General features: G+C 38.4%; 1 protein-coding gene across 1 annotated transcript; it reads right to left on the bottom strand.

Moving 5' to 3' along the window:
• Positions 1–392: 392 nt before the first annotated feature.
• On the bottom strand, positions 393–10,585 carry LOC139696668 (uncharacterized). Its single transcript, XM_071595483.1, has 5 exons — positions 10,537–10,585; positions 10,232–10,443; positions 9,752–9,932; positions 1,773–1,857; positions 393–1,575 (listed from the first exon to the last, which is right to left on the bottom strand). The coding sequence occupies exons 2-5, from the start codon at positions 10,300–10,302 to the stop codon at positions 1,565–1,567; spliced, it is 348 nt and encodes a 115-aa protein (XP_071451584.1). The 5' UTR covers positions 10,303–10,443; positions 10,537–10,585; the 3' UTR covers positions 393–1,564.
• Between the last annotated feature and the right edge of the window lie 781 nt (positions 10,586–11,366).

Raw genomic sequence — 11,366 nt, 5'->3', positions numbered from 1 at the left:
CCATACCTATCACACCTGACTGTCCAATGCACTCAGCAGAGATTGCAACCCCTTGGCTGACCGGCAAACAAAAGCTTGGTCATCAGCAAACCTAACTGATTATATTGAATTCCCTACTGACCTTAATTCCAAACTCCAGTTCTTCCCATAATGCCTCTTTTAACATTTACGCCACATACACATTGAACAGCACACAGGTGATACAACCCTGCCTCACTCCTCTTCCTAACACTGCACAACTGGGCCTTCCGTCCACTGCTCACACCTGAGCAGTCTGAGATACGCACACTTTCAAGGATAAGTCTCTTATTTCTACAATCTATTCACATTTTTAGCAATATATTCATTGGTTTTTCCCCATACACTGTATTGAATGTTTTCTTGGAGTCTAGTCTACGTACAAGATAAATTAGAAGGAATATATGTATAATCGCTGGCTTCGCAACATCATGCAGGTTATTATTATTTAGATAGATAGAACCTACAAACAGACAAATACATTCTGACTGTAATCTATGCCCGTTTCTATTAGTTACCCCATTACTGCTATGCCATAACACATGTCTCTCCTCTTCCTGAGCACAAAAATCATCTGCCCTGCTCTCTATCCTTTTGTTGATGACCCTGAGAGCCACTTCAGCTGTTTTTGAAATTAAGTTTGTTGTTCTTTAGTAATCACATATTCCAGCCTTTCCATTTTTCAGACTAGGGACACTAACCGTACGGACAACATCTTCCAGTAAAATTCCTTAATCATGAACACCATTGCATTACTCCATAAAAACCCTTCCTCCCAAGCTCTGAGTAGTTCTATGAGAATGTTGTCTAACCCCAATCCTCAATTAATTCAATGCCCTTTCTTGAGCCATTAAACCTATCCTAATTTATCTTCTATTTTCTTCCTGTATCTAAGCTCTGGGCCTACTGTTTTTTCATATAGTTCTTCAGTGAATTCTTTCCATTTCTTCATTCATTCAGTAATTGAGTATTTTGAGTTCATTCAATAATTTGATTTGAATTATCTTTGATGATTTGCATGGATATTACCTTCTTACTTCCTGGCAGTCCTTTCACATTCCTGCACATGCACCCATTTCCCCCTTACTTTATCAACTTTCACATCCCCACACAATCTTTGTACATGCTTCTTTAGCTCAGTTGGTTTCCCACTTAAATCTGATATTGAATTCTTTGTACTTTCTTCTACCCATCTCTGCATTTATATTCTTCTCTTCTCTTGCTCTTAATCATATCATCTGCAATCCTTGGTTTTCTTGTCCTCTTCCCGCTCCTCAAGATTGGTTTATGGCTTTCAAATTCCTTTTCTTATTTTATGAAAAGTTATACCCATGAGAATGACTAACACTAGGCTAAAACTAAGTGAGGACCTCTTGCTCTGGAAGACAATGGCACTACGTACGCCAGCCTGTATCTAACATGGTGTAATGAGCACTTTAAAATCAGTGTTTCCTCATCACAGCCACAATTTGCTCTGCATCTACTGCAAACGCTTCCTTTGTTCTGCCAGGTCACCAGAAGAGAAAGTGCAATTCTCTCATTATGACTAATAGAAAGCTGTGGAGAGAAAACCAAAAATGTGATGCAAAATTTCAATCAATATTACAAAAATGCTTAAATATCTTACAAAACACATGGGAAACAGCTCAATTAGCTCATGAGATAATTAATAGATTAAACAAAGAGCCAAAAAGGTTCCACAATAGTGGTACGTCATGAATTAATTCTACATTAGGACTTGATATTTTACTTACAGATGTCTGATGCAGTCACCTCTGAATCCATTCCTTTGAACAGGCCATCACTTGCAAGGTTGTCTCTGGCTATTTTGAGTGAAAACTGTGAAAGAGTACGGAGAGAAAATATTAGCTACAGTAAGAATTGATATGCCCTACATTTTGCTAAGCTGTTTCCCCCAGAAGCAGACACACATCGAGAATTTTAACTTATCGAACAGATAATGACATCAAAGAAGTAGCTACCTTTGCCTCTCTTTCAAACCCTATCTGCTCCTACAGATGCAGGCCCATTGCCACCTGAGATGGAATTGGCCGTTAGAGTGGGCGTGTCAGTCATCAGGTGAGAGGTGGTGATGCTTATATCATTGAAATCTTTTGAGCTGGGCTAAAAAATGGAAGATGATTAATTCTCACCAAGTGGGTGGGATTTGATCATCCTCGAGTTCCATGAGTGCACGCCCCTTTGAAAATTCCGACGCATCCACACAGGCTACTGGGCCGGCTTTATTCTCAGTCTTTGGTGCTGGCGTCACCCTTAGCCATGCAAGGAAGAGAGATGGTGAGAGAGAGTGAAATGGGAAAGGGAGTTCGAAAATGAGAATATACAACTGATGATACAGGAATTCATATGGCGGCATGGAATTCACAATTATTAGGATTAAAGATACTAAATGATGAATTGTTCAATTTTTGCTGGTATACAATTGAACGCATTAATCTTCATTCCTAAATCATTAGATTGATAAATGTGTTGTTAGTGCCTCAATCACATCAACGAGTGTCCACAAATGATCACCCACCAGACATCCAGATATCTCCTATCCTGCATACCAAAATCGTCAGCAATCCAACGCAATGGCGACATTCTACTGTCACAAAACTTGTGAGTGGGATCTTCAGGTTGCATCTTCCTCATCCTTATTTCCAGTTACTGTCTTCTAAAACTCGATCTGGGTCTGGGCTTTTTCGGGACAGACCCGTTATTGTTATGCAATGTTGTATAACTAACAACTTGTCTAGAAGAATGAAAAAATCAAGTTGATTGTGCAGAAATGGTTAAAGCAAATCTAGACTGACTAAATCATGTAAAAATGCATCCATTTATCACACTTACAAGACCCCTTCGCGAAAGAAACTGAGGATATTTATCAATATTTACCCAAGTCCACTTTACATACATTTTGCTGACAACTTGGAAAAAAAAACAATTTTTAAATATTCAATTGTTCCCGGCTAAACTTTGCGGACATTCATTTTAATTAAATGAAAAATACAATGTATCAATACAATGTATGCCCTTAAGGACACTGGAAAGATAGTGGAAAGATACATTGTATTCTACATTTAATTAAATTTTTTTTAAAGATTCACTTGAGCAACATTATACTGCATCAGCCTGACTTCCTGCACTCAGCTTCAGATGCTCTGCACTGCACATATGTTTTATGGTGGCTCTGGGTGGATATGGGCTCAATGATGGAAGAACAATCACCTGACGTTTGACAGAACGAGCCTTTCTGAGAAATTAAACCCTAAGCATAACTCCGGGCCCTCCAAGTCAGGGGTTAGCCATAGGGCTAGCAACCCTACCCTTCAAACATTCACTCGCTATGAATCCTCTAAACATGCCTCGGAAAGATAAGAATGGATTTTCAAGGTATCGACCCGGCAAACAGACAAGGATACCAAATTCATGGAAATTAACAACATGGAATGTTATAACATTGTTGAAACCGGATAGAATGATTGAAGTTGCCAATGTAATGCTGAAATATGGTTTGGATATTACAGCCCTACAGGAGGTGAGATGGGTAGGAAATGGTAGAATTGATGAGAAGAATTTTACAGTAGTACACAGTGGACCCAGCCATTCGATTGGGTTCTATAGAACTGCTTTCATGATTAATGCAAGGATAAGAAACAGTTTGATGAATTTTGAGCCATTAGGGGACTCGAGACTATGCAAAATAACCTTAAAAGGAACATTCCGAAACATCAGTCTCATATCAGCCCATTCCCCTACCGCAGGAAAAATAAAAGAAGAAAAGCAAGAATTTTATGACAAACTGGAAAGATAATGCCAAAAAATACCAAAATATCAAACAATTATACAAAAGGCGCCAAGGGGTCCACAGTTTAATGTCCCATCCGACGGATGGCGTACTCACTCTAGGAGTACAAAAGCAAGAGGTACAAAAATTAAATAGGTAGATAAAGTTAACAAGGAATGAGGAAGAACAGACAGAGCAATAGTCTGTGGAATATGAATGGCAAGAATTAAACAATCTGTTTTGTCAACTGTAAAGGACATAATAGGGAACACGAAAGTAAAAAGGCATGCAGATTGGTTTGATAACGAGTGCAAACTTGCTATACAGGAAAATAACAAGGATGGATACAATATGTTACAAAAGGAGACTAGATTTACAAGAGAAAAGTATAGGCAGAGAAGGAAAGAAGCTGATAAATTACTAAAAAGAAAGAAAAAATGAGTGCTTAAAAAATCAGGTAAAGGCTGTAGAAGAGCTCAATAACGTTAAAGAAAGCAAAAAGTTCAACCAACCAGTAAAATGTATGACTAAAAGCTAACAACCTTAGTGCACTCCTGTAGAAATAAAAAAAGGTCAAGTCATTGGGGAAAGCACAAGTGCCTATGCTCAAGACATACTGAAAGAATATCAGTGTGGCTTTAGTGCTGGTAGAAGGACAACTGACCAGATATTCTTGGTAAGACAAACAATAGACAAATGCTACAAATATAATGTTGATTTGAAAATACTCTTCATTGACTTCAAAAAAGCTTTTGACAGAAAATCTGTTGTCTCAGGGGTAACTTTATGGAATTTGCATAACATATTGAAATGAAATAATTGACTTTGTAATTCCACACAATTTATGTAAAAATTTCATTTCATTTGAATATGCCATGCAAATTCCATAAAGTTGGGCCTGAGACAACAACTTTATTAAGTGCGCAAGTAACGCAGATAAGGAGGGTCTCTAGAGAAGACTCTCCATCAAATACCAGAATGCACCATTGAACATCATCTTCAAAAGTTGCTGAATCTCCCTTGGAGTTTTTCCGAAATTCATCAACCTTCAGCATAAAAAAACCCAATCCTTGGCAGGAAATTTCGCTATTGGAGTAGCCAAGAAAGCCTGGCTTACAAGGAAGATACACAAATGGTATGTTAAACGTAATTCTATATCCCTTTATTTACTACTTTTATCCGTGGAATTGTCCCATAAACTTCATTGAATCGAGTGGTTATACTTTCATAAAAATGTTCCCCAGGCATGCAGTGCGATTTCCCTTCACAAAAGAGCAAAAATCAACCGTAAGCTTGACCTACTATGGAAAAATAAGGAGTCCAGTTCAAAATCAACAAGTTCTCAGAGTGACCATAGTTTGGGCCTCAAATTGTTAATCTTTCCGGGCATTCCTTTTCTAATAGTCAGATTTCTTTGCTAGAAAAGGGCCTAAAGTACATACCTTAAATTCCTATTTCTGTGAAAGGGATTAAAAACCTGGTGGTTGACCTTCAGAAAGAAAAAATTGCGGTTAAACAAGTTGTTTCCCAGGAGCTCCTTAAAATCTCACTACTAGAAGTAAAAAAGAAAAAGTATTCTATCGAGTACGAGGGCTTGAAGTCGATTATACTGTACATTCAGTGACAGATAAAAATTTGATCATCCAAAAAGCAGATTAAGTCAGCGCAGCGGTTGTATTAGAAGGAAACATCTGCAACACGAAATGCAAAGACTTTATCAGGTACAATAATATTTGAGTACTTCGTTCAGACCCAACCCCAAAGTTTCAACAAGATATTAAGAAAGTGATTAAATCCAGTGATACAAAAAGAAATTATGAAAGATATAAATCCAGTCCAAATTTTCCACAGAATATAGTGAATTAATTTGACCTTAAAATAAAGTGCGTGGAATTACAAAGTCAATTATTTCATTTCATCTCAATAAGCTTTCGACAGCATGAAAAGAAAGAGATGTTACCTGTGTTGAGAGGTTATGATATTCCAGAGACTGGTTCCATTGACATTGCATATGATATTCCTGATTAGACTGGTTCAATTGACATTGCAGAATCACAATGTAAAACCTTTATTGGGGGTAGAGCAAGTTGACCATTTAATATGACCTCAGGGGTAAGACCAACTCAACACAGGTAACATCCAAATTTTCCACAGAATATGGTTTAGTGAATTAATTTGACCTTGTCAAAAAACTAATGAAAGGGGTCATCCCGAAAAAGTGCATGCTTGTTTCCTTCGATGTACGCAACCTTTTCAACAATGTGAACCAACCCTTGGAAGCTGTGAACCTCGCCGAAGACATCATCCTCCTAAAATCCAACCCATTGCCAGTTATAAGTGAACTCTGTGTATTACTAAAGACGTGTGTTTACCAAAATTATTTTATTTTTAATGGTTCATATTTCCAACAACCCAATGGTTTAGCCATGGGCTTGCCCTTGTCCCCACTCCTGGCCGACATTCATAGGGACAATTTTGAAAAAATTTTGTTCTCCTCAGCTCACCCTCTCATTAATAATGTATTTCGTTGGTTTAGATATGTAGATGAAGTCTTCTGTGTGTGGACAGGTTCCGCAAGGCAACTAGATCAGTTTCTAGCACATTTAAATTCTGTCAATTCTAATGTACAATTCACGTGTGAAAAAGAGGAAAAAGGTTCCCTGAATTTCCTCGATTCATCCATTTGTAAAGACAAAGACGGGTTACAGTATTCTATTTTTAAGACCGAAATGTAGACGGACCAGTCTATTCATTCCTCTTCAAGGCATTGGTTTGCCCAAAAGCTTTCCGCATTTCATGCAATGATCCACCGTTTAACCAATATCCCTATGTCTACATTAAATATAAATCAGGAACTTAATGTAATTAAAATATTAGCAGAAACAATGGCTATTCAGAAGATCTAATTAATAAACTTTACCGGAATGAACTCACAAAAACAGTCCTATGCCACATTTACAACCCCGAACATTTAAAAGATCCCATTATTAAAAGTTTTCCTAGAGAAAAAATTAAATGTGCCTTTTACAGAGGTTCATGCCTTAAGAACCTCATCTCTCAAACTAAAGACAAGGTCCCCATAAACGAGAGGAGTGGAGTGTAACACAAAGTATATTGGGCAAACAGGACTGAAATTTAAAGAGAGAATTCAAGAACACCTAACATGTTTAAAAAGTAAGAACATAACATCCCTCTTTGCAAAGCACCTCATCAAAAGTGACCACAACAGTGACTTTGCGACTAAAATTATTTATTTTGAAAATAAAGATCAAAGGCATGATGCTTCCGAGCAGTTGGAAAGTTTAAAATGTGTCCGTTGCAAAGATGAACCTTTCAACGGAATTCTGTATCCCTCCCACTCCCTCCCCACTCCTAGACCTACCTACCACCCTTCCAAGTCAACGATTGACACCGAAAGATTTAATTCTCTTTTCTTCCCGGCTACATTGTAACCTTTTTACCCCTCCACCTTCCCTCTCTGACCAACCCTCCCTTCCCTTGATCAGATGGTATATCTACCAAGTTTGCTTCTATGAGGACCACCTGATGATGACATTCAATGTTGAAACCTGGGTTGTGGGTTTTTAAAATAAAGTGTGTGGAATTACAAAGTCAATTATTTCATTTCAACTCAATAAGCTTTCGACAGCATGAAAAGAAAGAGATGTTACCTGTGTTGAGAGGTTATGATATTCCAGAGACTGGTTCCATTGACATTGCATATGATATTCCTGATTAGACTGGTTCAATTGACATTGCAGAATCACAATGTAAAACCTTAATTGGGGGTAGAGCAAGTTGACCAATTTAATATGACCTCAGGGGTAAGACAAGGAGATGCTCTCTCAGCCATGTCATTGAGCCTGGCCCTACATAATGCAACGATAGAATTGAATTCAAGAGGGACCATTGTGCATAAATCCCAGCAAGGATTCGCATCTGCAGACGATATAGATCTAATTACACCAAACGTGAAGGGCCTGAAAGAAATGTTTTACATTTTAGAAAAGACTGGTGAAGAAGTGGGGCCGAAGGTTAGTGAGGAGAAGACCAAATACTTGAAAATTACAGCTTCTCAGAACAAGCGGGACCTGCAAAACATAATAATTGGGAATTATGAGTTAGAGGGTTTCAAGGAGCTAACCTATCTACAGTAGCAGTCTGACATGACAATAAAAATAAGATATCCACGGAGATCAATGCAAGGGTAATGGAAGGTAACAAGGCATATTTTGGGAATGTCAAACTCCTCAAGCCAATGTTACTATCAAGGAATACAAAACTGAAGATCTATAGATTGCTTGCTAGACCCGTTTGAACTTATGGAGCTGAGACATGGACATGGCAGGATGAAGAAACCCTTGGAAAATTGGAAAGAAAAATCATTAGGAGAATCTATGGCTCAATTAGAGAAGGAGAGAGATGGAGAATTAGAATGAACATGGAGATAAATGAACTACTAGAAGGGAAGGACGTAGTTAAATTTGCCATGTCACCGTGGCTGGCATGGTTGGGCCATGTAGAAAGCATGGAAAATGACAGAATGCCCAAACTGATACTTAATAGCAAGATGGAAGGGGTCAGAAGAAGAGGTAGACCAAGGAAGAGATGGCTACAGGGTGCAGAGAATAATTTGAAGGCAATGGAAGGGTAAAGCAAGAACAAAAACTCCTGCATGGAGGCATATCATAGAGGAAGCCAAGGCCCACACCAGGCTGTAGAGCTGCAAATGATGACGAGGAGGTTGAAGTGAGCTTTTAATGAGCAGCCAATGTTCCCAAAAAACAAAGTGACCTACACGATACCTATTCCCCAAGCCAAGTTAGTCGAGGGTGGCAAAGGGCGAGTGTTTGACATGAGTTTAACAATTCTTTAATAGACCCCTCCAGAGCGAGATTAAATGATTAGGAGCATGTCTATTTATTATTCTGAAACACTCACTTCACTGCCCTTGGTTGTCATGTTGATAAGGACACCATAAAGACTGCAGACATGAATCCCACAGGAGCAGACGTCACCTTTCACATTACCTTTGTTTACAAAGAGAAATTAAAAAGTGATTCCCACTCCCTTTGTCTACAAAGATAATGCTCATCGAAATAATTATTTTACTTCTGCATCATCACCTTGCCTCAATTTGCAGTACCAGTTTCCCCGTAATCCCAACATTTTATCACAGAAAAGACTCTTTGCATTTATAATCGCCAAATACACTTCTGTGTCAGTAACGTTTGTGGGGAAATTGATGCAGCCAGTTATATTTTTGTGAACCTTACCCCAGCATCCCGGACTTTATTATACTTGATTATCCTTTCCTTCTCTCCAAATGAGATTTGGTTTTCCCAAATATCCATTAATTACCAGAGTGCAGTACGGATTAGAAGGGCAAGAAAGTTCAAGGAATGTCACCACAATTGCCTCAGCACTTGATGGAACTAGAAGACCACCAGTAGAAATGAAGTATTTCCGAATGACCTCATTCCATCTACATCTCTACAGAAATACCCTCCGATCCAACATGTGGGGCAGGGGGTGCAAGCACCAGGTTATACTAACACTGCAGGTCACCTGAGAAAATATCTTATTCTATTTCTCCATTTTAAAAGATATTTTCCTTTCAACTTCTTCAGGATGGGCCATTGTCAGGTGTACTGGCATTTTCATACCGTTCTAAAAACCCAAAGCCTATAAATTTTGCCCGAACATTTTAGTAAGTGAATTGTGATAAATGGTTTATGTACTAAATTTAAACTTCTACAATTGACAAAAATGTTGACAAGTTAACAATGAGACCTCATAAAATGATTAACACTCTGACCTCGTGGGATGAATTTGAAATGCACTCTTCCTCTCACATCAAAACACAAATGAGCATTGTCTTGAGGTTTGATTTCACTTAAATAACTTTTCTTGGCTGAGGTGACAATGAAGTTTTCCACTGACCTGACTGTTATTTGATTTTGGCGTCAAAACCACAGCACCATGACTCTTCAACAGCATTGACATCAGAAAAAAATCTGAGCCGGTTTGGGGCTGGATACTCTTCAGTGGCGGATGCAAGGTGCCTCGTGAAGAGGCAGCTTCAGTTTGGACACCGTATGCAGTAGTACTGCCATCTATGTAGCTAAGAATATGGAATGAAAAGATGATGTCCGAATGTAAATACCTGTACATATATTTTGATAATTTAGATAGCTTGTGCAAACCGACGAAGACAACCGGTTTAATGATAAATTAATAAAAGACACTACACCCATAATTCTGATCGACACAAAACAGCGCCAACACCCTGCGAACAAAACGATTTTCAACTACTTTCATGGGAAACGGAAAACGCTCAATGACAACAATCAGTGATTCAGTATATCCTCCCAATAACAAATTAATGCCTAGTGTAAATCACTCCTGCCATAAAACGATTACCTGATGAGATCATGGTTACTTTCCACCAGAGCCTTCACTCGATGTTGTTCCCATTGGCACATGTCTTTCATAAAATTATTTCATATAATTCACTTATCCATCAATACACAGAATAATTAAAAAAGCATTGATTGGAAACTCCCGAGAGCATCCATTTGATTTGCCGAAATCAACTTCATTGAGCAACTGGCTCCTCCTCGTCAAAAGATGATCTGAAAACGAATACACCACATTAGTAATCACACTCATAATTGACGGAAGTTGATCAATAAGCATCACAAATACTATTAGTTCGAATCACTTACTTGAATTCTCTACTTGCACGAAACGTGACCTTCGATATCTTGATCTTCAATCGACGACTCGTCAAACGGTCGCGGCCAGAATCAGCTGACTTCCCGAAAGAAAACAGTTGACGGTCTTCAAGCGATCCTTGATGTCAGCTGATTCTGGCCGCGACCGTTTGACGAGTCGTCGATTGAAGATCAAGATATCGAAGGTCACGTTTCGTGCAAGTAGAGAATTCAAGTAAGTGATTCGAACTAATACCCTAGCAGGAAACAATAGCAGTTTTTTTATTGATTCCAGGACATGTGGTTAACAAGTAAAGAATATTTTTGATATTTTGTTTATTGCCAATTTTTAATTGTTTAACATGTGTGCATCAGGAAATACATTCATGGGGGGATACATTTTTCATATATGATTCAAGGTTGGGTCGTGGAACGAGTTCCCTTGATCCAAAAGCCCTTATGTAGATTGATAGCTTTCTATGCTTTTTTTCTCTATTGCCAAATATATATGTCAGGATGAGTTGGTGTTGCAGGAACTAGGAACTGTGACATTATTTGAGTGAAAGTAGACATGAAAGCCCATCCCTGCATCCACCATCTTCTATGAAGAGCATGAGTCTGTGGATGCCTTGGCCTTGATTCCTCAGAACCAAGCGGGAACAGTGAAGCAGTATTAATTTAGAGTGTCGCTCGTTTGCTCATGGGGGACAAAGTGGTCACTATACTTTTGGAAGTTTCTCAGTGAAATCTTTCATTAAAGCTGTGATTCCGGTTTGATAGCTCAGAAACTTGTGTGTATATTCAAGATTTCTCTCGCAATTTTTTTTGTCAAATATAGCACA

This window comes from Hetaerina americana, unplaced genomic scaffold (genome assembly GCF_022747635.1).
Source record: "Hetaerina americana unplaced genomic scaffold, ioHetAmer1.1.p SCAF_7, whole genome shotgun sequence".
In the NCBI taxonomy this organism is placed as follows: Eukaryota; Metazoa; Arthropoda; class Insecta; order Odonata; family Calopterygidae; genus Hetaerina; species Hetaerina americana.
The sequence above is the reverse complement of the archived record's forward strand: the minus strand, read 5'-3'. Positions and strand labels throughout refer to the sequence as shown.

Excerpts from the sequence above, each read along its gene's own strand:
- LOC139696668 (XM_071595483.1), bottom strand. The coding sequence starts at position 10,302 with ATGAAAGACATGTGCCAATGGGAACAACATCGAGTGAAGGCTCTGGTG. Across the intron at positions 9,933-10,231 it reads AGTAACCATGATCTCATCAG|CTACATAGATGGCAGTACTA; the intron begins GTAATCGTTTTA and ends CCATATTCTTAG. Across the intron at positions 1,858-9,751 it reads CAAAATCAAATAACAGTCAG|TTTTCACTCAAAATAGCCAG; the intron begins GTCAGTGGAAAA and ends ACTCTTTCACAG.